This window comes from Silurus aristotelis, assembly GCF_946808225.1.
Source record: "Silurus aristotelis genome assembly, chromosome: 1".
Taxonomy (NCBI): Eukaryota; Metazoa; Chordata; class Actinopteri; order Siluriformes; family Siluridae; genus Silurus; species Silurus aristotelis.
The window spans coordinates 32,760,897-32,788,584 of record NC_139574.1 but is presented as its reverse complement, the minus strand read 5'-3'; the positions used below and the strand labels follow the sequence as shown (position 1 = coordinate 32,788,584).

At 41.1% G+C, this 27,688-nt stretch overlaps 3 protein-coding genes across 5 annotated transcripts in view; 2 read left to right on the top strand and 1 right to left on the bottom strand.

Moving 5' to 3' along the window:
• cicb (capicua transcriptional repressor b) overlaps nucleotides 1-27,688 on the top strand; it is a 347,812-nt gene that overhangs the window by 24,514 nt on the left and 295,610 nt on the right. The gene's annotated exons all lie outside the window — the stretch shown is intronic.
• atp1a3b (ATPase Na+/K+ transporting subunit alpha 3b) lies at nucleotides 404-21,854 on the top strand. Its single transcript, XM_083536331.1, has 21 exons — nucleotides 404-1,031; nucleotides 11,848-11,967; nucleotides 12,110-12,169; nucleotides 12,396-12,599; nucleotides 12,692-12,805; nucleotides 12,942-13,076; nucleotides 13,220-13,337; nucleotides 14,368-14,636; nucleotides 14,814-15,012; nucleotides 15,440-15,684; nucleotides 16,873-17,065; nucleotides 17,176-17,488; nucleotides 17,657-17,807; nucleotides 18,339-18,507; nucleotides 18,613-18,767; nucleotides 18,878-19,001; nucleotides 19,091-19,236; nucleotides 19,327-19,457; nucleotides 19,537-19,638; nucleotides 19,759-19,850; nucleotides 20,201-21,854. Exons 1-21 carry the CDS (start codon nucleotides 1,026-1,028, stop codon nucleotides 20,227-20,229), a joined length of 3,075 nt encoding a protein of 1,024 aa, XP_083392457.1. The 5' UTR covers nucleotides 404-1,025; the 3' UTR covers nucleotides 20,230-21,854.
• On the bottom strand, nucleotides 22,469-27,619 carry rabac1 (Rab acceptor 1 (prenylated)). Of its 2 annotated transcripts, XM_083539573.1 has the most exons (6): nucleotides 27,283-27,619; nucleotides 26,442-26,522; nucleotides 25,579-25,788; nucleotides 24,337-24,434; nucleotides 23,277-23,378; nucleotides 22,469-23,185 (listed from the first exon to the last, which is right to left on the bottom strand). In XM_083539573.1, the coding sequence occupies exons 2-6, from the start codon at nucleotides 26,510-26,512 to the stop codon at nucleotides 23,097-23,099; spliced, it is 570 nt and encodes a 189-aa protein (XP_083395699.1). In that variant the 5' UTR covers nucleotides 26,513-26,522; nucleotides 27,283-27,619; the 3' UTR covers nucleotides 22,469-23,096. The 2 variants fall into 2 exon arrangements, with proteins under 2 accessions (XP_083395699.1, XP_083395700.1); XM_083539574.1 differs by lacking the exon at nucleotides 27,283-27,619 and having other exon boundaries at nucleotides 26,442-26,541.

Below are 27,688 nucleotides of genomic sequence, written 5' to 3'. Positions count from 1 at the left end.
CAAACTACACAGTCAAAGACACTATACATGATGCATGAATGTAGTCATTAGTCCCGCTTTATAATTCTGTAGGCATGGCACATAGGTATAAAGATAAATCAAAATGAACATCTAATGGAGGTGAAACTATTGGTGGTGCAGAGAACAGGCATAGTCTGAGGCCTAGTGCAGTGGAGTCTCCTACATCTGCAAACAAGTAGTAAACAAGTTTTATTAATCATTCACATTCAAGTCAAAAATACAGTAGGATCTTGTTTTGTGTCATACTAAAAAAACATTATTGAATCACGTTATATTCAAGGAGTCATTTCTAAAAGAGAGGACTACTGTCATCCTTGGAATTCTGCAGTAAGGAAGGCGGGGCAATCACCGCGTTCTGATTGGTTCGCTTTAATCAGAGTTCAGTGCGCTGATTGGATACGTCATACGTCCATTATTGCTAATTCAGAGGGATGGATATTATACATTGGTCAGTGCAGTTTGGTTTTTAATGAGCTTTAAGAAGCCGCTGCGCATCACCGGTGCTGTTTTCACACGGGGTGTGCTCCGGCTCCAGCGGAAGAACACTAACCCCCCCCCCTTCCGAGAAAAAAGACCAGAAAACACCGGAGAACCGGGACAGTGCGGCTTCTTAGTTTTTGCCGGCTTTGCTTCAAGTCGGGAGCAGCGCGGGAGACCGGCATCCTCAAAGCAGACAGGCACTGCCCTGCTCTTTCTAAAAAAAAAAAAAAAATGTGTTTCTTTTTCATTTCGTAATTTATTTCAGTTCGCTTTTTGGTCTTGTTAGAAGCCATCGTTTTTTTTACGATTTTATTTTCCAAACTTAAAAAAAAAAAACTAAGCCGCTGGTCTCCTTAGCATGAGCTCATAGAAATATATAAAATATATAGAAAACTTCTTTACCTCGTTATTTCTCTGTAGTCTTTTCTATTAAAAACAAACAAAAAAACAATCCTAAAGATCCTAAAGGGCTGACATTTCCATTCTGTATCTGCTGAAGAGAGCCTGAGACTGACTGCGCAACCATGGGGGTAAGAAACCAAATCTCCATTTTTAGCCTAATTAATTAATTAATAATTAGTCAGCCTGCATTTAGTGTCTCTCTATAAAGAGGGTAAATAGTGTTATAAGTGCATTGTGTATTAGATATAGAACTTTGTGTACTGAACAGGGAGAACTGCAGTGTCACTGACTGCGTGACATTGACTGTAATGCGGATTTTTCACTTTTTCAACAAACCCTATTTCCGGTTCACATTTGCTCCAAATTCACTAAGGGGGAAAAAGTCGCATTGCTAAAGTGTAAAATTTGACACTCCTGTCCCAGGTACTGACTCGGACCCCTGGACCTGGAACCCTGTTCCAGTATCTGTTATGGTTTGTATATATGATGCTGGTGGTCTCAAACATTTATTCAGTTTTTGACATTTATACAGGTTTGAGCGCTCGAGCGCACTTTTTTCAGACGCCCCAACCCCCCCCTTAATTCATCGTCTTGCACTTTTTCGCGTTACCTGCAGTGCCCTTGCGATGGTGTATGCTGTAAATCCACCCCATCCCCCTGACTTTTTTTTGTTCTCCCTCCTGCTTCTGTATAATATGTGCAGGTGCACGACCGGATGGCTTTTATTTAAAGCAGCTCTTCACAAGAGGTTGCAAACTTTTTTTTCCTAAGCGCTCCTATGCCATTTAACTCACCATAACAACTCGAATGAATAGTGCAAAAAAAACCAACAATGTGCATTCGCATGCTTTAAAGAGTGAGATCAGAGATTACCGAGCAGCACTTGGTTGCGGCGCGCGCGGGCGCGCTCGCTCTCGGGGCGCTTGTGAATATCCGCTGACGCTCGCGCGTCATAATGCGGTTTTGCCTGCGAACTCTGCGCAACCGGCTGCTTCGTTTCCACGGTTCACACGGGACACGAGAGTTAGTGAGGGAATCGTAGCGATCGCCCTGAGTACCCTGGTTTCTTCCCTACGCATCATGAACCAAAGGTGTTTTCAAAGAGAGCGTGCCACTGCGTCGAACAGCGCACGCGGCCGCTCGAGCCAATCAGGCACGCGACCTCATTCTGACGACGGCGTCAGCTGTACCGGCGACTCGCGCGTCCCAACGCACGCGCGCTGCGGAATGACGCTGAATTACAGTCTTTGCTTCATCGTCGCCACTTTCACTTATAAGCATGCAGCGAAAAGGACGCGCAAGGACAGGACGTCCTCTCACACTAACAGTCTGTGAAAAGTAGTACTGTTGCTAGTTTTATTATTAGTATTATTGCCGTTGTTTTATGCAAAAGACTTCGTATGATGTTATGACGCATCAAAACGAAAGGTGCTTCCTCGCACACAGGGCGCAGTCAAAAACTTGTCCAGAGTGATGCATTGGTGAGATTCAGGTGCACGTTGAATCGGAAATTCCACCTGCGGTGTCTTATGGCACTGCGGCAAAACCACCGTCTCAGCGATGTCTCCAAGGGCGCGGGGGAGGGAGAGGGGGGGGGGGGTGATTGCGCGCATAATATCTGCCGAGTCATGCGTTGTCTCGAATAGAAAGGCAGCAGATGCAGAAGCTTGCAAGAGTCTCTGCTTTTCCCTGAATCACCGGTTAATTCCCGTTATCGACATTTCTCTCTCTCTCTCTCTCTCTCTCTCTCTCTCTCTCTCTCTCTCTCTCTCTCTCTCTCACACACTCTCTCTCTCTCTCACTCTCTTTCTCTCTCTCTCTCTCTCTCTCTCTCTCTCTCTCTCTCTCTCTCTCTCTCTCTCTCTCTCTCTCTCTATATATATATATATATATATATATATATATATATATATATATATATATATATATATGGTGAGTGCAGTGACGCAGCGCTGCCCCATGCCGGGCTGAGTTGAGCAGGGGGCGGGGCTAAGCCGTGGAAACTCCCTGTCAAGACATGAAAAGAATCCCAAATAGACAGAGTGCACTTTGGGTTTATATACATGGCAGTGGTAGCTAAGTGGTTAAAGCTCTGGGTTACTGATCAAAAGGTCTGTGGTTCAGTATCGCTAAGCTGCCACTCTCAGGCCCCTGAGCAAGGCCCTTAATGCTCTGTGCTCCAGAAGTGCTGGATCATGGCTGACCCTGAGCTCTAAACCCCAGCAGGGATATACAAAGAAATGTACATGTGAGAAGTATAAAGCACCTTTACATTGAAACAAATCCCCTCGATAACTGTGCAGAACATGAGGACCGGAGACATGCATATTATAAAAAAAATGTGTACAAAAATATAGGAATATCTGGGAGTTTTGACCTCATGAAGAAAATGTTGATTTTCTCTCAACATTTATTATTACATTAATAACGATTGAAAGGTGTATGTGTAATGAGACAGGAGGCAAAGGTAGGATGAATGATCAGACTGGACCTACTGAGAGGACGAGAATGGAGAACATGTCTGGGGGGCAAAAGAGAGCGAAAGGAAGGGATCATGTTGTCGTTTTCCACCTAAGCTGGGCTCATGTCTTCGCAGCTGGTACGCACTCAGGTGTCAGGATGGCGGCCTTTTCTGAGGGGATGTTAAGTGTAGAAGTGGCTGAGGACAACAGGGGTTTGTTAAAGTGGGACAGTAGAAAATGGACTCGCTACAGAGAATGATTAGTTCCGGCTCTGATGACGTGAGGTTATTATGTTGATGGGTTATAATGAGAACTGAATGTATGATAGTCCTCGTGTTAAGTACCCTTGTCTTTCAGTGAGCAAATTTGTTGAGACGCAGCATGTTGAGATGATGTTTTCTGTCACAGTGACAGCAGCAGCCAATCAGAGTGCTTGGTTTCCGGAGTATTGATTGACAACCCTCTCAGTGCTTCCCCCTTTTCTTTATTTTTATCTGAAAGTAATAAACCTGTCTGTACAACAGCATTAATTATTTAGTCTACATAGCATATTTTCATTGATTTGGCATCCACTTCTGGCATTTAATTGATCTCCAGCATTCATTATAGATACAAGAAGAGTGACTGGGTAATAAACCTGACTGCATCAGGAATTGTGCCTGAACTGTGTGCGTATAAAAGTTGTATTAGTGAAGGGATGTGTTTAGTTTCCCAAGGTAGGATTACCCCCTCCTACAGTTCCTCCAGTGTTGAAAGCTACCCCAGAAAGGTTAACGGTGCGGTGAGATTACCGGTGTCTACGGGAGGTTATCCGAGGGCCCCAGCTCCGGTTTCCTGCTTAGCACAGCATGATTTATTTATTCTACGCTCTTGTACTGTAAGGGGAACTGCAAAAATGAAAGAAAATATTTTCATAGAAGATCCTAATACTTTTATCTGTTTGTCCGAAAGTTTTTTTTTATCATGGCAGGTCAGGGGTGTTGGGCCTGTAGATTTTGATTGGCATAAAACTATTTGATTTGGATGTATGAGTCAGATTTTGCTACAAAAGAGAAATGATCAACTGAGAGAAATGATATTGCATGTGTGTGTGTGTGTGTGTGTGTGTGTGTGTGTGTGTGTGTGTGTGTGTGTGTGTGTGTAAGTAAGAGAAAGTGACGCAGGGGGGATCTCAGGCAGTCCCATTTCCACTAAACCAATAAAAACATATTCATATTTTAAAAGCATTGAACATTCAAAAATACCAGGATTAAATACTAGCAAAGCTGCTAGACAAAGGTTGAGAAGATGGATGGATGGATGGATAGATGGATGAAAGGACAGATGGGTAATTGGGCTAAAAGGGGGAGGAGGAGGAGACAGGGGAGGTAATGCATTAAGAAGGATTTTAGATTTAAGCTTGTATTTTGTTTAATAGCATAGAACACATGCATCTTTCCGGGAAGGATTTCATCCTTTCTCATTCGTTTTTTGTTTCTTTTCTTTTCCATACGCATTAAAGTATTAGTATGCGTATCTTTTCTGCAAATACATTTCGTCAGGTCATTCGGGTCGTCCATCAGAATGCGGTCAGGGTATAATACGAAGGCGAGCGATTAGGGAGTGAAGTGCAAGCTAATCCTCATCGTTCCTAATCAGATTATGCAATCTGTATTCACACAGACCTATCATGGCCTACAGCATATGGCCCCAAGGGCATTTTAGCCTTCAAAAAACACCCACACATGCTGAGGAAGCAAAATATACTTTTTTTTTTTTTTTTTTACATGAGAAAAAAATTATTCTGATGTTATTGACAGATGTTCCTTGAGTCCTTTTTGCTCACATAGTGTTTCAGAACTGCATTATCTGAACAATATGGTTAATACAGAAGTCTACACAATATGCCTACACACTTATTTACAAAAATAAAACACACATACGCTCACTGACACGCTCACACTTTATCTCTCTAGGGGTGGTGTCACTGTTCTTTCTTTACTTGCACTCATTTACAGCTAAAGCTCTCACTGGACTTTGCTGGAACCTCAGGACCTTAGTGTTATATACTATAAGATCAATTCTCCCATTCATTTTTAACTAATTCAACTTAAATATAGCACCAATTTAATACTAAACATATAATATGAATGTCATTAAAATAGGAACAGTTATATATATCTCCTTATACTTCACAGTCCTCTGAATTTAGAGTCAAAGAATAAGTCTGCTTACTCTGCAATTCACATGTGAAATTAACTGAAATCCCCCAGTGTCTGAGGTTTTAGAGACATGATGTAACTGCATGGTCATGCTGCTGTAGTTCACATGCTGCTTCATGCCCTGTTAGCAGTTAATCAGGTGTAGTGTTAAGCTGTGCCTTTAGCATAAACAAATAGATATGGAGAAAGTTCAACCTTAGCAAATGAAAGCGATCCTAACCCAACCAGTCATGATTTTTCACCAATTCAACATTTTGAGGCCGAGTGAATCCTATAAGATATTTCAGCGTAGCTAGTGTTGGGAAAAGATAACGTTTAGCGACGGTGGATACTTCATGTAGCAAATAAAATACAACATCAAAAATGGTTCGAATTTTAAATATTTTTCAGCATTAAACCCATCGTAGAAAAATTATCTACTTCAAATATAGCGTGATTGCGTCTTTGAAGTAAAGCAACATTTACACCGTACCTGTAGACATTTTTTATAATAGAAATAGAAGTGAAATCAATTGATTGCTGTGACCTTTTAATACCGTTGAGATGATCAATCATCCGTATACGTATACAAATGTAGATAACTAGAAATAGAATATGAGGATAAAAAAAATCAGGTAAATGAATAAAAAAAGTATAAAGTATGAGGAAAATATTTATTATAAATGACATACAAATCTTAATGTATTTATTCTTACAGCAGGCTTAAAAACAAAACAAGCTATCAACTATTTCAAAATGTATCTTGCAAATTCCATCTCAGCCTGTAATTCCTTTGAAAGAATCCATTACAAGCTAAAGTAGCATCGATCAGGTATCACGATTCACAGGAAGTCATCATCTCCATCAGGAGCACAATGGCTTCATGCAAGGAAGTTTTCCCCTCAAATGCTGAATTTAATATTTATGAGGTTTTATAGTTGAAGTACTAATATGTCAGCACTGTTACCTTCAAATATTTAATGAATAGTTACTAATAACCAGTTTAACAAGCAGACGTACAGGGTGACCATCTGATATTCATCACTGAGCAGATTATCTCTAAATGGTCACAGGGTTGAACATGCATACAGGAATATTGGATATGTTTTAAGAGATCGTGGTAAGAAACAAAAAAAATTTACAACTACATAAATTGACACCGGCGGTATAACGTGATTAAAGCGTACTACTACTACTACTACTACTACAATGCCCTGGTTTGAATCATTACATGTAAATGATAAAAGATGTCATGAATCTTAAGTTTTAGTAGTGACAAAATTAAACACTAATTTACATCAAAACCGGCCCTAAAATCAGTTTTTCCTTCAAGAGTTTCTTATATGGAACATGATGATGACTTCACTTGATCTATATGTTTTTTTTGTTTCTGTTCAAGAGGATCCAAAGAACTTCTCCTCTCTCTGTCTCTCACACACTGTCGCAGTGCATTTCAGATGGCGCCACCGTGACTCATTTCCAAAGACGATACAGTTCTCCAGTTTCAGCTCATAAAACAGTTCCTCATACATACATTGCATATATTCACTATATAGTTAGTGAATATAGTGCCAGGTGTACAACATTTACTCTTTCCTCCTCACTCTCTTCAATTTTTATACACATTCTCGGGACTAAATGAGGCTTTCAGTTACAGTGGCATCAATAATTAGTTATCAGAATCCAGTCCGTAGGTGTATTTAGTAGAGGCATGCCAGGATGTAATTCCAGCCCTATGGCCTCTGGTTCCCTCCAAGACCAGTTCTGTTACATTAGGGTAGGTAAAGAACAAACACTCAAACTGTCCTGCTGTTCCTAATAACTTCCTAGTAATACAGAGATACTAAAGGATATACATGGGGACTAATAAATGGCCATTTACACAAAAAAATATACCCAAACTAAGTCATCCACATCTCTGTGACTTCTGGCCCACTAAAACCAGTTTACCTGAGCCAATCCTCACATCTACTCACTGCAATCTGATAGCATATGAAACTGCTATCCCTGTTCTCTTCTTTTCTTATTTCTCAGTCTTGCGCCGGGTACAAAGCAAACCCGAAATAATAGTATTATTATTATTGTTATTATTATTTTTATATACACATACTGTACTGTTCACTTTAACTGGAACACCTGTACCTCTACCTGATCATATGAATAAACAGATAAATCATCATCATGTGATTAATAAATGCAAAAAAAGAAAAGAAAAAAGAAACAGGTTAAACATGTATCAAAGGGAAATATAGTCCCTGTCCTTATCCTGGCTTGAAGGTCTAGAACGTTACTTTTGTTGGCTGGTTTTTGCATTTCCGCTGATCATTGGTCAATAATACTGCTGCAATTCTCAACTGTCGCCAGGGTTTACACAGAATGGTATAATAAGCCTAAGACACCTCTATTAAATCTCAATTAAATGCTTATATTTATATAATATCAATAATATATATGTATAATTAAATGTTATCATTAATATTTGAATGACGACAGCTTTGGCGAGGAGAAAAGCATCTCCGCATGTAAAATAAATATCGAACCATCATTGAAACTGAATATGAAACTGGAAGATAAAAAGCTCAAGTGATGTTTGTCATTGGTTTTCTTCTGTCTTTCTTTTTTTTAACCATGATTTGGTGAATCTGGGCATAGATTACATGCCTTAGATTCCAGTTTCTTACTGACAGGAACCTAATGTGCTCTTGTCCCTTGTAGCAACAGAACAACTGCTGTATGTTTAACACATTATTCTTTTGTACCGAATGTGTCAAAAGTGTCCAAACAACAACATCTACGCCCTAGTCGGCGACAGTGAGATCATTTTCTATATTCGCTTGAACATTACCTGAATCTCCTGATTGATGGATAGTATATACATACAGTATAGCTTAATGCCCTGCAGCCTCCTGATTGAATAATAGTATGGACATGCAGTGGTACACTGTACTAAATATTTATAATTGTACATATTAAAAATGTATAACCATTTCTATATAACCAAAAAACAAACAGTTTGACATTACTTCAAAACAAACTGAACTTCCCTAAACTAAGTGTTTTCATGAGCCTCCAGTACATCCTCTCGCTGTTTCCTCTTGCTGTAATCGGACCACAGGATTTTAATACATTTCAAATCCGGAGGTTTAAATATTCAACCTGCTCTCGAAGAGAGCGTCTGGGCTCATGTTCTCAATGTGGTTACTTTCTGAGGGCCACAAATATAGTTGTAAAAACTCGAATTCGGGAGTGTGTGTGAGGAGATATGACTCACACCCTAGCACTATAAAGGGACATTTTTGGTTTTCTGTGCTGCATGTGATGCTCAGATAAGCAGAGAGAGAGAGAGAGAGTGAGAGAGACTCCAGTTAGATATGGCCAGGTGGTGTGCTGTAAGAGCCATCAGGCGATAAATGCCATCGCCGTTGGCAACAAGCTCACATGCTGACAGAGCAGCAGGTCAATATCTAATTACTACTCTGGAAGAAAAATAAAATCCTCGCTCTTATTTCTCCATACTTTTTCCTAACTCTTCTTCTTCCTCTGATCCCTCCTTCACTTGTTCCTCTTTATAAAGCGATCTCCATCTCAGCTGATATCTCTCTGTCTGTCAGTGTCTCCTCCCCCCCACACTCCTCTCTCGATCAATCTGTCCTCGGTTTTCTTTCTCTATCTCTGTCTATCCATCCATCCTTCTTTCTCACCTTCTCATTCTCTATTAACCGAATGTCACCTGGCAGGCACCTCGGTGTGGACACGTGAACGCCGGATGTGTGGGTGTGGGCAGGTGTGTCCTCGGTCAGTCCGATAGGGAAATGAAGAGTGAGGGCCAGATGTGGTAGCTTTTATGTGGTGAAATGGAAATTGCTTTTGATGAAATATAAGTGAAAAGACCTTGATTGTACATTTTTTTAATAAACAACAACGCTGTTTTGGGCCATAACAAACCACCTAAACAGCTTAAAAGTGGTTTGGGAAATTCCTGAAAATGTACAGAACTGATTACCACTGTTTTTACAAACCATATTCTCTGATATAGACCCCTGTCTAACATGTCACTCTATAATCTGCCATAGGTGATCCTTTAGGTTGAGTTCTGGCATTTGTGAAGGCAGTCATGTCTCAAAAATACCCAAAAGGCCCCAATGGCACACACCTATAGGACATTTTTTTTTGTTGGTAATTTATGCATTACACAGGCTCATGAAATCACTGTAATGTAATATCTTTGAATAATAAAACGGGTATAGGTGTAAAAGCAGAATTTATTAGCTTTTTTTGACAGGAATGGAGTGTGAGATTAATGGCCAGTAACTGACTTCCATTATGCACTAATAGTCAGGGACCCTGGTGGTCTAGTGGTTAGGATGCGGTGCTCTCACCGCTGTGGCCTGGGTTCGATCCCCGGTCAGGGAACCAACCCCAGCCACTTTCAGTGCCGGTCCCAAGCCCAGATAAATGGGGAGGGTTGCGTTCGGAAGAATATTCAGCGTAAAAAAACCTGCCAAATCAAACATGCGGATGATCCGCTTTGGCGACCCCTAATGGGAGAAGCCGAAATTAAGTTTTTGTTCAGGGACCGTGCATGTAGAACAATTTGAGGACAAAGTGAAAGAGGCCCGATTGAGATGGTTCGGACATGAGCAGAGGAGGGACGTGGGGTATATCGGTAGGAGAATGCTGAGGATGGAGCCGCCAGTAAGAAGGAAAAGAGAAAGGCCAAGGAGGAGGTTTATGGATGTGGTGAGGGAAGACGTGCAGGTAGTTGGGTTGAAAGAGGCAGATGTAGAGGACAGGGGGGTATGAAGACGGATGATCTGCTGTGGCGTCCCCTAACGGAAGAAGCTGAAAGAGGAAGAAGAATATGAAAAAGAAGTAATTCTGTAAATGTGTTCTAGTCCTTCATTGTTCAGTAGGGGGCTCTGGTGCTTAGAAATCATCCTAATTGGTGCAGAATTTATCTGCTTTATCTCTACCTTTGGAATTGGTCGATCAATGAGAGAAATAAGAAATTAATTGATCACTTAAATCAATTAATTTTTTACCAGATTATAAATAGAACACCCTATTTAAAAAATCCCCACTAACACCAACCGAGCACAGCTCATCCTGTGGCCACTTAACAAGTTAACTGCTGCTTTAAAACTCTCAAAGAAAATCTATAGACGATCACGTTGTCGTCTGGGGGGTTTCCAGTAAGACAATTTACTTTGGTGTCTCAGCAGTGCATTAAAATAGCTGCTCACATCCTGGAGGATGTCATCCTGTCTCTACTGGGTATCGATCAGGAAATGTGTGTGTGTGGTCCAAAAGGCTATAACAGTTAAATGTTAACGGGGGTTCATTTCAGCTGGTAAATCATCATTTGCCTTGTTATTTTCACGAGCAAACCATGGTTTTGATGGCCGTTATAAAGTCTCCCCAGACCTCTTCTATTAATGTTTCATAAATATCTCCTTACAGAAGCTTCTCCGTATTAACTGTGACATCTCTGTGAAGATGTGATATCACCTGTGGTAGCTCAGTGGTTAAGGTTCTGGATTACTGATTGGAAGATCAGGGGTTTAAGCACTGGTATCAACAAACTGCCTCTCTTGGGCCCTTGAGCAAGGCCCTTAACCTCAGGGATGCTGTGACCTTATACTCTGACCACAGCTTTCACTGAATAATTTTACTGTACTTTAATGTAATGTAAATGGCTCTTCTTCTGTGAAGTGAAAAGTGATAATGTTTTAGAATAAGGGCATTAAGATTATTCTAAGAAATAAAAATATTTATTATAGGTGTGCAAAAGACTACATAAAACCTCCTGCTGATTGGGATTTTTTTTGGGCCCCAGCTATACACGCACGCACGCACGCGCGCACACACACACACACACACACACACACACACACACACACACACACACACACACACACACACACACACACACACGTAGCAATTGTACCCGTTCTTTGATCTTTGCTCTCTTATCCTGATGAAGTCCAGAGCAACCGTACATGAATTAACATGCTTTTGAAACACAGATGTTCTTATACGTGCTTGTTTAACCGTGTGTGTGTGTGTGTGTGTGTGTGTGTGTGTGTGTGTGTGTGTGTGTGTGTGTGTGTGTATGATTCATCCTGTTAAGATCAGAGAATAGGATGCAGAAGCAAATCTTATTATAGACTCTTTGAAAAAAATAATGAAACATCACAGGTCTTGGTAACACACAGAGGAACAAAGTGCATGTAGCGTCAATGATGGTGTCAAAGTAGTGTTTTTTGTGGTTCAAAGTGTCAGAAATGTACTGTGTTTTTTAGTATGGGCGATCAGACAGCTACCGCGTGGCTACCACGCAGGACAAAGATGATAAGGTCACCCTGAACAAGAAGAAGCAAGCGGCAAAAGATCTGGATGATCTGAAGAAGGAAGTGCCTCTGGTAAGATGCTGAATCTTGCAATAGTTTATTATTTCCGTTATCAACAGATATTACGATCATCATGAAACATGACTGTGACTGTTCAGAAAAGCACAACTTTTCTTCTTTTCCACTTTTTTAAAGCTGTCGCTCTATATTTCAGACAGAACACAAGATGTCAGTAGAAGAAGTATGCCGGAAATTCCAGACAGACATTGTTCAGGTGATCTCCCCGTCGCAGTGTGTCCAAATGTCCACTAGGTGTCAGTGTAATCCAATTAACTGCTACTCGTATTTCATACACAAGATATTTCATATCTCTGTGCATGGACACATACTGCAAAGGCATTCTAGATGACAACATTGTGTGTAGTTCCCACATAAATATTTCATTTTATATATCATAAATTTTTTTGTTCACTATCTTTCATATGCTCTCTCTGCATCAGGGTCTGACTAATGCCAAGGCGGCTGAGTTTCTTTTGCGGGACGGTCCGAACGCACTCACTCCTCCCCCAACCACGCCCGAGTGGGTGAAGTTCTGCAGGCAACTCTTTGGAGGCTTCTCCATCCTGCTGTGGATTGGCGCTATCCTCTGCTTTTTGGCCTACGCCATCCAGGCTGCCACCGAGGACGACCCAGCAGGGGACAATGTACGCAAACACACACAACTACAGTATAAATTTAACAGTCTAATCACACCAACTCAGCAATATCACTAACTCTGCTTCTTCTTTCCCTTCAGTTGTATCTCGGAATTGTGCTGTCAGCTGTAGTCATCATCACCGGCTGCTTCTCCTACTTCCAGGAGGCCAAGAGCTCCAAGATTATGGAGTCTTTCAAGAACATGGTACCACAGGTAAACTCAAAGTGTGCTCCACAGTCACACAGATGCTGTTTCTTATATGTATGGCCCACCTACAGCAACATCTACCCAGCAGTACATCATCTAACAGATATAAAGCCATCCCGAGTAACATTCTCTCTACACACAGCAAGCCTTGGTGATCCGTGAGGGAGAGAAGATGCAAATTAACGCCGAGGAAGTCGTGGCTGGAGATCTCGTGGAGGTGAAAGGGGGGGACAGAATCCCTGCTGACCTCAGAGTTATATCCTCTCATGGCTGCAAGGTACACAGGCTCACACTCTATAGATTATGCGTGCTTGCATGTCGTTATAACACATGCAGATGCATGTCCGTAGAGCTCTTCTGTCACACGGGTGAAATAAGAGGTGAATGAAGTATCTGACACTGAGCCACTCCTTTGTGCAGGTGGATAACTCTTCTCTAACTGGAGAATCAGAGCCACAGACTCGATCACCCGACTGTACCCATGACAATCCTCTGGAAACCCGCAACATTGCCTTCTTCTCCACCAACTGCGTAGAGGGTACAGCCTCTCCTTCAGCGATTCATCGTCGTAGTCTCTCACTTATTTACTTATGCTGTTACTCGACCTAATATTTATCATTTTAGGTAGATGAGGGAAGAATATCTTAAACGTGAGCGAGGACCTTAACCCCATAGCTACTCAGAATCAGAATCAGAAAGAGAAGAATCAGAAACTTTATTGCCAAGTATGTTTGCACTTACAAGGAATTAGTTTTGGTGATAGAAGCTTCCAGTTGCACATTTTTGAAAGTAAAACAGAAATTAAGGGGAAAAGAAAAAAAATGCAAATAAATAAAGAATAGAAGTATAAAAGTTGTTGCAGAGTATAAAAGTTATTGCACACTTTTTATAAAGAAAATATTATATTTATAAATATACTTTATATAAAAATAGAGTACTATTGCACATAAAAGTACAGATTTTGATTAGTAAAAGTAGTATTGCACGTGTTTTATTTTATTGCACAACGGGGAGAGCGTTTAAGTGTTGAAGGTGTTCAGTTGTACGAATGAAATAAAATGTAAGCAGTGGTGGACGAACTACACAAACTATGTACTTAAGTTAAAGTAGAGATACACTAGGCAAAATATTACTCCAGTAAATATTGCTCCATTTAAACTTTCACTCGAGTAAAAGTACAAGTTTTTGCCTTCAAATGTACTTAAGTATCCAAAGTACTATGTGTTTTTCACGGCTGTAATGTTCCTGTTATCTTTTATTGTCACAAGACTTTTTATTAATCAACTCAGTTTATGTAAAAAGACTCTTAACACACCAATCTATTAATAGAATGATATTTATAAGTCAAACACTAAATGTATTCATTTATTATAACACAAAATTGAGTCCAAAACCTTCTTTTCAACTTAAAAAAAAGATCGAGTCAGGAGTTTCCTCCATCATTTATTCCTCTTAAAATGTTCTGCTTTCTACCAAATATGCTATAAAAGTGAATGTCTTATAATGTTTGGAAATGAATATAAAGTAGGATAATTGCTCTTCAATGTCTCTCTGTCGCTTTTTCTCAGGCACTGCCCGTGGAATCGTTGTGTGCACCGGTGATCGTACAGTGATGGGCCGCATCGCCACTCTGACCTCAGGGCTGGAAACCGGAAAGACTCCCATTGCCAAGGAGATCGAGCATTTCATCCACATCATTACAGGAGTGGCTGTCTTTCTGGGACTCTCCTTCTTCATTCTGTCCATCGTTTTGGGCTACAGCTGGCTGGAGGCTGTCATCTTCCTCATTGGTATCATTGTTGCCAATGTGCCTGAAGGACTGCTGGCTACTGTCACTGTGAGCGTTCGAAATAAAATGTGTCTAGACACACACACACACACACACACACACACACACACACACACACACACACACACACACACACACACACACACACACAACATAAGAGACCTAGAGACATTTACACAAAAATCACTCAGTCAAAGCCAATTCTACTTCTCTTCTGTCTCGCAGGTGTGTCTGACCCTGACAGCCAAGCGCATGGCTCGGAAAAATTGCCTGGTGAAAAATCTAGAGGCTGTAGAGACTCTGGGCTCCACATCCACCATTTGCTCAGATAAAACAGGAACACTGACACAGAACCGCATGACCGTAGCTCACATGTGGTTTGACAACCAGATCCACGAGGCTGACACTACTGAGGACCAATCTGGTTAGTGAATATCACCCCATAATTACTGTGATCTACTGCATTTTAGCTTTTGATAGGTGTGCGTATGCATTTATACTCAGTTTAAACCAGCTGTGTTAGTCAGGTCGTTCTCTTGGCTTTTTTAAATTTTATGAGAAAAACAACTTGAGATTTATTATTGCGATCAAATGTCAAACAGCTTAAATGTCGAATGCAACGATTTCTACATCACCGAGGTTTCTTTTTTTTTTTTTACTGTTTAATGCGTATTACAAATGTTATTGCCTGTAGATATTTATCACTCGCAATAAAAGTTATAAATATGTCTAGTATGTAATGTATCTGCTTTAGGAGGGAGCGTAAAATGGCATGTTTTTCTAAAAGGTATATTAATTTTATTTAATAATACATGCTGTGCATCTAATCAGATCCCCAATTTCCTCTGCAGGTGCTTCCTTCGATAAATCCTCGGTGACATGGGTGTCTCTGGCTCGTGTTGCGGCTCTGTGTAACAGGGCAGTGTTTAAAGGAGGCCAAGACGCTTTACCAATCCTGAAGAAGGATGTGGCCGGTGATGCCTCAGAATCTGCCCTGCTCAAGTGCATCGAGCTGTCCTGTGGGTCTGTCAGACTGATGAGAGATAAGAACAAGAAAGTAGCTGAGATCCCATTCAACTCCACCAACAAATATCAGGTGAGAATTGAGAATAGCTAAAGAAAAAAAAAAGAGGCTGGCCTAAAGAAAACATTGTTCACAACAAACAGTCACCAACAAATGCTGAATCAGTAACGACATTCATGAAACATGAACGTTAAGCAGTTGAACCGATGTGATGCGATGAGATATGATTCACCCTATATTACAATGTAATGGGATCCAATTTTGATTTGATTCAATGCAATATGATACAATGGAAAAAAATATGATGCGCCGCAGTTCAGTATGGTACACTGAGTACACTTTTATTTCTTTAGTAAAGACAGACATCAAATCATTAATTTACATTAGTGCTTTCTGACTTCTAACGTGTGGCCCTTTCACAAACAGGCCTTTGTATTGGTGGGGGGAGAGAAGATTTTTTTTTTTCCCCTGTTTCGCCTCCAGGAAGATGCAGATCTACATTCTATCAGGCAACACCTTGGTCTCCTTAGTGTTGGGATGCAGCATATTCAAGTAGCATCAGTGGTGCTGAGAGAACGGGATTGAGAAGCAGTTTAGCGAGGAGAAATCCATATACATATAAAATATTGGTCACAAATTGTTGCTCATTTTCGGAATAATAGGAAGTATAGCGCATCAACGAGCATTTATTTATATATAATTATAATAATCTTACCATCTCTAATACACACACATACAGCATATGTACTGTTTATATACAGTATATATTAACACGTTTATATGATGCACCAAGTTTAAATCAAGCGCCAAAATCCGCCATGATGCACACATCCGGCAATTAAAACCGTACGTGTGGAAACATAGCAAAAATTCCGTTTGGTGTCCTGATGATTTACGTAATTTAAAACGCCATGACTAAAAACATTTACAAGTATATTTTTATGAGCCGCCCTGTCATTTGACAATGTAAAGAAGCTTTTCTCTTTTTAAGCAACTGTTCTTTTCTTGGAGCACTTTTGATAGGTACTGACCACTGCAGACCATGAACACAAACCAATAGCTGCAGTTTTGGAGATCAGTCGTCTAGCTGTCACAATTTGGTCCTCGTCAAACCTTGTTTTTCCTGCTTCTGGCGCGTCAACTTTGAGGACAAAATTTTCACTTGCTGCCTAATGTATCCCACTAACAGGTGAATTTACGAGTTGTGCACCCCGAAAGACTGTTATATTTCCTCTCACCACCTCTATCTTTTTACTTCAGCTGTCCATCCATGAGACTGAGGATCCCAATGATAACCGCTACCTGCTGGTGATGAAGGGAGCTCCAGAGCGCATACTGGACCGCTGTTCCACCATCATGATACAGGGCAAGGAGCAACCCATGGATGAGGAGTTGAAGGAGGCCTTCCAGAATGCCTATCTAGAACTTGGAGGACTGGGAGAGAGAGTGCTGGGTAAGAGATCGAATAGAAGGCATTAAGAGAATGTTGCCTAAAGGGAACCATGCAGAAAGTGATTGACTGCACTATTATTAATAACTAATTACTCCTTTTTCCCATTACAGGATTCTGCCACCTCTTAATGCCTGAGGATCAATACCCTAAAGGTTTTGCTTTCGACACAGATGATGTTAACTTCCAGACAGACAACATGTGCTTTGTGGGCCTGATGTCCATGATTGACCCTCCCCGTGCCGCTGTGCCTGACGCAGTGGGCAAGTGCCGTTCGGCTGGCATCAAGGTCATCATGGTGACTGGAGACCATCCTATCACAGCCAAGGCCATCGCCAAGGGAGTGGGCATCATCTCAGAGGGCACAGAGACAGTAGAGGACATTGCCGCTCGTCTCAATATTCCAGTCAACCAGGTCAACCCCAGGTAACAAATACACACACGCACATCACACGCTCCAAGCAAACCCACACTTACACATCCCATTCGCAGCAACCGTTAATTCATAAGCAACTTGAAATGCACATCATCCTTATGGATTATACAGATAAAACCAGAAATGTGTTGTCAGTATTTATTTGTTTTATGTTCTAGGGATGCCAAAGCCTGTGTAATCCATGGGACAGAACTGAAGGACATGTCTCAAGAGCAAATAGACGATATTCTGCGCAATCATACTGAAATTGTTTTTGCCAGGACCTCTCCTCAGCAAAAGCTCATTATTGTGGAGGGCTGTCAGCGCCAGGTACACTCCCCCACACACACACACACACACACACACACACACACACACACACACACACACACACAAAATGTCCCATGATGCCAGAATGTATTTGTGTTCCCACCATTGTGTATATATTCGTGCTCCCACAACAAAACTAGACTGTCTGAATCACTCTAAATTTGAATTTAAAACATTTGAATTCATTTCAATCAAATTAATTTAAAGGTTATTTAAAAACTTTATACTTTATTTTTTTACTTAATACTGCAACAGCTTCATTAATGTCAAAGACCACTGATTGCAGTTTGCTGGTAGCGTCTGCATTTGCAACTAATCAATCCATGAATTAGGGGCAGGTTTGTATTCAAATAGGGTGTATCATGATTGAGCAGAAACGTTTTCCACAGTTGTTTTTGCTGTTTTTTTACCAGACTCATCAGTGAAGTCACACGGTGCAGTGTGTCTAGGCTTTAGTCACAGATCCTAATCATTTTGATAACTCTTGTCTTTCTCAATTTGACATCCTTATTCTCTTTTTCTGCCTCTCAGGGAGCTATTGTAGCTGTAACCGGTGATGGCGTAAATGACTCTCCTGCTTTGAAAAAAGCCGATATCGGTGTTGCCATGGGGATTGCTGGGTCGGATGTGTCCAAGCAGGCTGCTGACATGATCCTTCTGGATGACAATTTTGCTTCCATTGTTACAGGAGTGGAAGAGGGTGAGTGAAAGGGGAGAAAGGAATCAAACCAAAGCTCTTCTACGACGAGCACTGAAAGCATCCTATACCAGGCATCTGAATGATATATTTTCACTTTCGCTGCAGGTCGCCTGATTTTCGACAACTTAAAGAAATCTATTGCTTACACTTTGACCAGCAACATCCCAGAGATCACCCCCTTCCTCTTTTTTATTATCGTCAACATCCCATTGCCCCTGGGTACTATCACGATTCTCTGCATCGACCTAGGCACTGACATGGTGAGATACCTCCCCCTAGTTTTAATCCACTTTCACACAAACACACACACACATGTTCCTATTCATATCTAGGAAATGTACCATTTATTTATACTGTTTTCTTCAATTAGGTCCCTGCTATCTCTCTGGCCTATGAGGCAGCTGAGAGTGACATCATGAAGAGGCAGCCAAGGAACCCACTGAGGGACAAACTGGTCAACGAGCGCCTCATTAGCATTGCTTACGGACAAATTGGTACGTTTTACACACACGTACTGCAAAACACGCTCTCTCCCTTTTTACTGTATAACCAAATCTAAATATTTTTGTGGATATTTGTACAGGCATGATCCAAGCCTTGGGAGGTTTCTTTGCCTACTTTGTAATTATGGCCGAAAATGGTTTCCTTCCATCTTTTCTGGTGGGCATCAGGCTCTCCTGGGATGACCGCAGCGTCAACGACCTGGAGGACAGCTATGGACAGCAGTGGGTAAGTCGACACATATTTCTGCGTGTGTGTGTGTTGTGAAAGGTGTTAAGAATGAAGCTAATGACATTTTTTCTTGCTACTTCTCGGCAGACCTACGAGCAGAGAAAGATTGTCGAGTTCACGTGCCACACAGCGTTCTTTGTCAGTATAGTGGTTGTGCAGTGGGCTGATCTTATCATCTGCAAGACCAGGCGTAACTCTGTGTTCCAACAGGGAATGAGGTGAGTTTACACACCGTGTTTGCCGGACACATACCCGCATGGCACTCAGAGTGTAACCGCACATGTATTTCTTCTACAGGAACAAGATTCTGATCTTCGGCCTGTTCGAGGAGACAGCTTTAGCAGCATTCCTGTCCTACTCCCCAGGCATGGACGTTGCACTCCGGATGTACCCATTAAAGTGAGTCACACGTATATTCAACAGAGAATTAGACGCAATGAATTCTACACGTCGGTGGGCTGGGCATACTCGCCTCACATTGCGATGAATAAATAAAACTCACTTTGACTTTCTCCCTAGACCTTCCTGGTGGTTCTGCGCATTCCCGTACAGTTTCCTCATCTTCGTGTATGACGAGATCCGAAAGCTTCTCTTGCGCCGAAACCCTGGAGGTACGCTCAGAACACATGCACGTGCATACGCAATGCACGCGTTTTATTAAAAGCCCTAAGAAGTGATATATAATTGTAAAAAATCATTTGAACAATATGTAAATGACCAGGGGGTGCATTTAAATGATCCAGAGTTTAATCATAGGAATTTGTAATACGCAGGCAGTTAGTTGAGGATGATTCCATATATACAGTGTAAAACATACATGTGAGAGAATGCATTAAAGATGGCTTTGAAATGCAATGGACACTCTCTCTCTCTCTCTCCCCTCTCTCTCTCTCTCTCTCTCTCTCTCTCTCTCTCTCTCTCTCTCTCTCTCTCTCTCTCTCTCTCTCTCTCCTTTCTGCAGGTTGGGTGGAAAGAGAGACATACTATTGATCAATGAATTCCTTCTTTACTCACGCCCCTACATCTTCCATGTTTCTTCTACTCCTTATCCTTCTATCCCTGTTCAAAGCGCACAACCATTTCCCCAGACCCTCCGCCTCCCGCCTCATTCAGAGAGACCGACGCTTAAAGCCGACACCATGCCTGCCCCCAAAGAGAAAACTACACCCAAGTCCCTGCGCTGCTCCCATCAGCCCTAATATTACTCTTTGCATGACTTTTCACGGGTGTGCACATAAAGTCTGTTATATATCTACCGATGGCAGCTTCATAATCATTAAGTAGATCCGAGAGGTGCTTTCAGTGCTAATCAGGAGTGTGTGTGGGCGTGTGTGTGTGTGTGTGTGTGTGTATGCTCCGCTAACAAAGGGCCCAGCTCTCTGCTTCTTCCTCACATCCACCTGCCTCCTCTTCTGACTCCTTCTCCATGTCTTTCTACTCCTGTGTACTCCTCCCATCCCTTTCCGCCTGTCCTCCAATCACACACGGGTCACATGACTTGCGACGGGACGCCACCTCGCTGACACCGATACACTCTGGTCAATTCCTCCTACTGACCCATGTCGTCTGAGAGAAGACGCATTCACGCTATTCCTTTTCTTCTCCCATGCTAATTATTATATATTTTTTGGGGTTTTAGTTTTTTGCGCATTGTAGTTTGCTGTGATGTTACTTGGAAACGAAGGCCGGCACATTCCCAGACATTGTTTTGATTAGATCATTGCTATCATACTTACTATTGTTCTTCTTGTTAATTTAAGATGGAGAGAACCATGGTGTACCTTTCCGTAAAATGGATATCTTTTTTTTTTTTTCGCGCTCTTACTGTCTTTGTGTTGTCTCAGATCCAGCTTCTGTTGTATGTTTTCGAAACAAACCATATATATACCATATGACTTCAATGAAATAAAACACAACAAACACAAAAAGCACTAAAGAAAGAACGGTTCTCTCGCATGTTTGACTGTAGCAGTGGTCTGTAACGCGATGCAAATGATACAGTGCCCGTTATCAGGTATTACGTCTAGAATCAGTACGTATTTTGAATATTTTTGGTATGTTTCTGGTTCTACTGCCATTATGATTCCAAACACACAGAGTTTCTCTTGTTCTTCCCCCTCGAAACACTCTGTATTTATTATTATTGTTATTAGTTTATTTATGTAGGATTATCTCACACCTAAGTGGACTACATATATTATCTAAGGTTGAAAAGTCATCCATATCAAATAGGAGTTTCTTTCAGTTTCTGATCTTCAGATCTCTCCAAGTCGTCCACAGCGAACCTGGTGTGTTTGGGGCCTTTATTTGTTGGTTTATCAGGAGACGCATGTGTGGTGTGGTGTGGAGTGTGGAGCCCCCCAGGTCTTGTGCTTAGAGTGTGTGTGTGTGTGTGTGTGTGAGATAGAGGTTGTACGTATGGGCGTGTGAATGCTTGGGGACAGTGCGCTGTAGCAGTCGGCTTCAGCCTGCGTCCATCTCAGAAAGGTGTGTGTGTGGGGGGGGGGAGGCTAAAGAAAGGGACAAACATTAAGTATAAGAAACTGTAGAGAAAATGTGTTTGCAATGAAGCAATGAAATCGACACCAATAAAACATCTTAAACATTTAATACAACCCCGAACAAATCTGCGTCTTTATTTCTGGGTCGATTCTGAACAAGTCATTTGTTGGGTTTCTTTTTGCGAATATGCTGATGTCTGCAGCTTTTGGTGTCGTGACTTGCAAAAGTCGGCATCAGTACAAAACACACACACACACACACACACACACACACACACACACACACACACACACAGAGAGAGTCCTGTAGATGGTCGATGTGAGCGCACTGCAGTGGGTTGCCCCCCTCCCTCCCTCCGCTTACTGCACCACTGTAATGGAGTATCGATCGCTGGCTTCTTTTGCCGCAGTATAATTTAAAACCAGGGAAGGGAGCCTTTTCTCCAAGATCCTCACTATGGCAACCTAAAAAATTAGATTGTCAGCAGACAGGGGGAAGAAGGCCAGAGAGGTCAATGAGGTCAAAGGGGGGGGGGGGGGGGTGCATGGGCAGGAAAAAAAGGGAGTGAGAAAAAGAAAAAAACGAGCGACAGGATGCAGAAGGCGTGTAACTCGATGCTTATTGATGGAAGGCCTCGACCGCAGGATTACAAAGGCTTGTATTCTCCTTCAACTCATTTCGGCAAAAATGATGAGCAGTGACATCAAATACGGCACGGCACGCAGGGTTTTACAGGAGGCGGACTTTATTGCACTTTCCGTTTGATGACAATACAACACAGAAAGATCAAAGATAAAAGGGAAGATTCAAAATATCGTGTGATTTAAAATACAAATGAAAGAATGGCAAAGGAAAGCACTCGGGCAATCATGCGTTTAATAAAGGACTTTGATACTGCATATCATATGAATACTATTTACAACATCAATAAGCAACACCATGATAATAATTCTGACCGGCACCAGGATAGATTCTTTTATTCATACACAAAAACTGGTTTCTTTTACATATTTTTTACCAAAACCCCGAAAACCTTCCTTGATAATATTTCAATCCTTAATATTCGCATCCTTGTTTCTTCTTCATTTCAGCCTTGACTTGATTTCTATTCGTTTCTTTCTGAATGCATGGTTCACGTGCAGTCCTTCAATTTGTAACACAAGGAGCATTTAGAACCGCTCGTTTCATCTATTTCCAAAACACCGTTTCTCTGAAGTGAAACAGAAGATTCCAGAATAACAGTCTATCCACAGATCAGTGATTGATTAAATATTTAAGTTCATCCACCACAACCTTTAAGAAAGCAGTAACAATGTGCAGGCAAAACAATGCTCGATGTTGAAATAGCTGAGGAGTTAAACCGGCTGCATCAGGAGCTCCTCCATGTCCGACTGCTCCAGTTCACGGAAGGCAGCGTGGGTGCCGATCACGGCCATCGTAGCTCCTGTGCGGAACGAGACACGCGGTTAAGTTCCGACGTCACGTTTTAATTGTTGAACTGTTCTTGTGTTGGGATATTCAGAGAGGATACTCACCCAGCACCCAGAAAACAGCTGCACCGGCACCCGCAAGCCAGAAGACCGGTAAAGACACTGATCCAGCCAGTCCCAACTGATGACCTTGAGTCAACTCCCGTCCTGACAGAAAAAAGCGATACGGTGACACACTGGCATACCAAAGCAGGAAGAAGAACAAACCAAAAAAAAAAAGAGATGAAGCAGCAGCGGAAAAAGAAGCCGTGGCAGAATGAGAAGAACTATCAGATTAAATAGCAGAAGGAGAATGGGAGGAAGAAGAAGCAGATATAGCTAAATCAGATGAAATAGCAGTGGGAGAAGGAGGAGGAGAAGAAGCAAAAGATGATGTTGCAGTAAGAAAAGAAAAAGAAGCAGAAAAAGCATAAGTAGAAGAAGAAGGAGGAGATGAAGTAGCAGTAGGATGGTGATGGAGAAGAAGCAGCAGAAGGAGGTGATGAAGAAGCAGCAGCAGTAGGATGGTGATGAAGAAGAAGAAGAAGAAGCAGTATGATGGTGATGAAGAAAAAGAAGCAGTAGGGTGGTAATGAAGAAGAAAAAGAAGCAGCAGTAGGAGGTGATGAAGAAGAAGAAGCAGCAGCAGCAGTAGGAGTTGATGAAGATGAAGCAATAGGAAGTGATGATGATGAAGAAGCAGTAGGACGTGATGGTGATGAAGAAGCAGTAGGACGTGATGGTGAAGAAGAAGTAGCAGTAGTAAGTGATAATGAAGAAGAAGCAGTAGTAGGTGAGGAAGAAGTAGTAAAAGTAGGAGATGGTGAAGGAGTAGCAATAGGAGGTGATGATGAAGATGATCAAGTAGCAGTAGGATGTGTTAAAGAACAAAAAGCAGTAGGTGATGGTAAAGAAGAACATGACAAAGCAGTTTAAGGTGCTGAAGAAGAAGCAGCAGTAGGGGATAATGATGAAGAAGGAGTAGGAGATGATGATGATGATGAAGTAGCAGTAGGAGATGATGATGATGAAGTAGCAGTAGGAGAAAAAATAAAGTAAAAGAAGTAGCAGGAAAAGTAGCAGTAGACACACACACACACACACACACACACACGCACACACTTACCAAAAACAACCAGCTTGGACTCCAGTGACTTCAGGTGGATAATGTAAAAGGCTCCGACGAAAACAGCCAAAGCGATCAGCAGCATGGGAGAGCTGATTCTGCAGGAAACACCACGAGGAAGCCATTGTTTATATCAAGTTTTAATAACAACCAAAAAAATCTAAATCTATTTAGAAAAGGAATCCTTGCTATTAAAAGTCTGGATGAGCAACTAAAATGAAGAACACAAGTCTATGGCTGAATATGAGGCAGCACACAGAGTTTTCCCCCAATCGTGACGTATCCACTATGAACAATTCGACAACATCTGCTTCGAAAACGACACATTTCATCGCAAACGTTTTCCTCGCCAACAAACAACCCACGTCGTCATGCTAATCGGATCGATGAAATCGAAATAATGTAATATGACATTAAATCCATAAAGACATAAAAAGGCTTTTCTTTCAGACTGAATGTCTTCTAGAAGCAGGACTAGATCATCTGATACAATCGAAGCTTTCGACGGCTTCAAAAACAAATTCTTGTTTGGAAATTCCCGTTTAAAGGAAACCTATAAAAGATTTAAGATGTGTATTTGTCACGGACATTGTTTAATACAGAATACAACCTGCAGCGAAATAACAATTGTGCATTCAGTAAAAGGTCTAAAAGTATAAAATATAAAGGAATATGAGGAGGGAATATGTCTATATCCTTCTTTATGTAAAGATAAAAGTCATGATAACGTTTCGAATATTTGAAGTAAAATTCAACATCTGGATTCTAATTATTCTATTACTCAAAGCAACACCAACATTTATTTCTATTAAAAGGCTACCTGAGTTCACCGGCGAGTCTTAAACACTTAATCGAAGAGGAAAAACTATCCAATAATAATCTGCTTTATCTATATGGTTTTATTTTTGCTCATCTATTTGCACAAATTTGCATCTCTCTCATTTGACTAACTGCTTCTAATAACCGTGCTGCCCGTGGACTTTCTTTAAATACGGTGGCTCAAAACTTCTGAAGCAGCTCGGCCTGTGTATACACGGATATGGAGCCAATCAAACGGCAACCTTTAAGATCCTAAAGCTCGTGACCAGAAATGTATATGTAATCAATTAGATATTCAGCAGCACATAAGCAGAGGCTTAGATAATGTCCATGCACTCTTGCAAAAAAAAAAGAAACAAACCCAGCATTCAACAGTTTCAAACGACTAATGCAAACGCCTTCTCTCCCCATCCAATCCCTTACATGCAGTAGAGGATGAGTGCCAAGAAGATGAAGGTGTAATTGCTGTGGAACGTGTTCAGGTTGCGCACGACGCGCTGGCACAGCTCGCCGAAGTTCTTCGGTTTGGAAAACTTGCGCTGGTCCACAAAGCCGTTCCAGGGCCTGATCGACTTCCGCTGACGGTCGAACCACTCCTTTGCCACATTCCCGGATAAGCCCTTGGGAAAGAGTCTGTGAACGCACGGACAAAAACGGCATGAGGAGACGATAATCCGGTCAATATTTCTGCTTGGAGAAAATATAATGCGATCGATTAAAAAAAAAACCCTCAGTAAAAAAAATAGACATTGGGGCGATGGGAATGAATGCTTTGTTTGAGTCATACGGTTAAAGAATTATGTTTTTTTTTTTCTGCAGGGCTTATACTAATATGTGTTCATTTTAATACATTATTATTGAACAATTGTATGTGCACACAAGACTATATGGACAAAAGTATTAGGACATCAGATTTATTTTTTTATTTTTTTCGCCAGCCTGCTCTTCTACTGTTACCGCAAAGTTGGAGGCAGACAATATGTAAATAAATTAGATGGATCAGATAGGATAGATCAAAAAAGATCAAATGTACAAATTCCACCAGTATCCATAAACATAGGCAATAAATCCTAAAAAAAAATACTACATACAAATAAAACATTTTGAGGTAATAAAGTTATAATAAGAATTTGAAGATAAATGTATAGGATTTCTTTGGAATTTTTCTTATGCTGAATGTATTATTGATAAATAATCAACTTTGCTTTTGGGTCTCACACCATCTCACACCAATGGTTGGATGATTCCTTTCCAAAATGTCCTCGAACAAATGAAGGCGTACTCACCGGCTGATCATTCGTGCTGCAGGAATCTCCTGGGCCTCTTCGCTGAAAGGGTCACCCGCCTTCATCTCCATTTCTCCACACCTACGCGATCGCACACAAGAGCAGGTGACGTATGGCGTAAGCAGGTGACAACAAATTAAAAAATAATTCCTGTTTTGCTTCTTAACAATAATAATGTTGCTGTGGATGAGTGATTTCATCCTGTCAGTCTCACAGCCCACACTTCTGAATGGATGTGGTGGGACTTATTTATTTGTGGCACAGAAGAGCGTTTAGCCCAAAAGATGAGTGTGATATATGAGATTTATCATATCATATATCACATCACATCTCAAATTATATGTTGTGATGTGATACATGATTCCCAAAATATGATCTCACACCATCAGCAACATGTCCTCACACACTAAGTGTATACCGGGAATATGGAGTTGTGTCTTAATATAAAACAAGGTGGGGAAATGTGGAAAATCTTCATCAGGCAATGTCTAACATAGGAAGACTAATTGCATCAGGATCTGCTGAGATTTTAGTGAGTGCCACTGAAGAGTTCAGGTCAAACCCAGGACATAGGGACTTTTCTAAAACTCTTAACGTGGCTTAATGCGATTTTCTTAAAGACGAAACTCAACCCATCTATACACAATATGCTTTATTATTACTGTGTTTACTGAGTTTGGTCTTTTAAAAAAGAAAGTCATATCAGTATACTGTATATGGTGTCAAAACAACAAAGACATTTTCTGTATAACTTAAGAGTTTATCCCAATTTACACATAACAACATTTCACTGTTATAAAAAAAATAAATCACGTTATGTGTTACAAAATCACTTTCTTACTGTGTATATCAACGATGTTTTCGTTGTTTCGATGAAACACGGATGTGCTGATGTGGAAGACCGTGTGGATTTGACTTCGCTTCCGGTACAATGACGCTTTCTGTCCCTTACCCGCTATCGCCCCTTAGCGGTATGACACTAAATCACACTAAATATTATCGCTTCCACAAATGTCCTTTGTACTTGTTACTGTACTTGTCAGCGACTGTAATTATTCTACGAATTTACTGTCCAAAATAATAATTTTAAAAAACTGTAGAAAGGAAAGGCTCTGTATTCGAGGATGGTGACTCTCTTACCAAAAGAACGACTTTTGTTGTCCGTCTCTATCACGTCTGTTACGTCATTGGTTGTTATGCATTTTTCTTGCACGCGATTGGTCAGTTTGGGCTGTACGTCAGCGCGG

Excerpts from the sequence above, each read along its gene's own strand:
- atp1a3b (XM_083536331.1), top strand. Across the intron at positions 18,508-18,612 it reads TGTTACAGGAGTGGAAGAGG|GTCGCCTGATTTTCGACAAC; the intron begins GTGAGTGAAAGG and ends CTTTCGCTGCAG. Across the intron at positions 19,639-19,758 it reads CTCCGGATGTACCCATTAAA|ACCTTCCTGGTGGTTCTGCG; the intron begins GTGAGTCACACG and ends CTTTCTCCCTAG.
- rabac1 (XM_083539573.1), bottom strand. The coding sequence starts at position 26,512 with ATGGAGATGAAGGCGGGTGACCCTTTCAGCGAAGAGGCCCAGGAGATT. Across the intron at positions 23,379-24,336 it reads GTCCAAGCTGGTTGTTTTTG|GACGGGAGTTGACTCAAGGT; the intron begins GTAAGTGTGTGC and ends TTTTTCTGTCAG. Across the intron at positions 23,186-23,276 it reads AGCTGTTTTCTGGGTGCTGG|GAGCTACGATGGCCGTGATC; the intron begins GTGAGTATCCTC and ends CGTTCCGCACAG.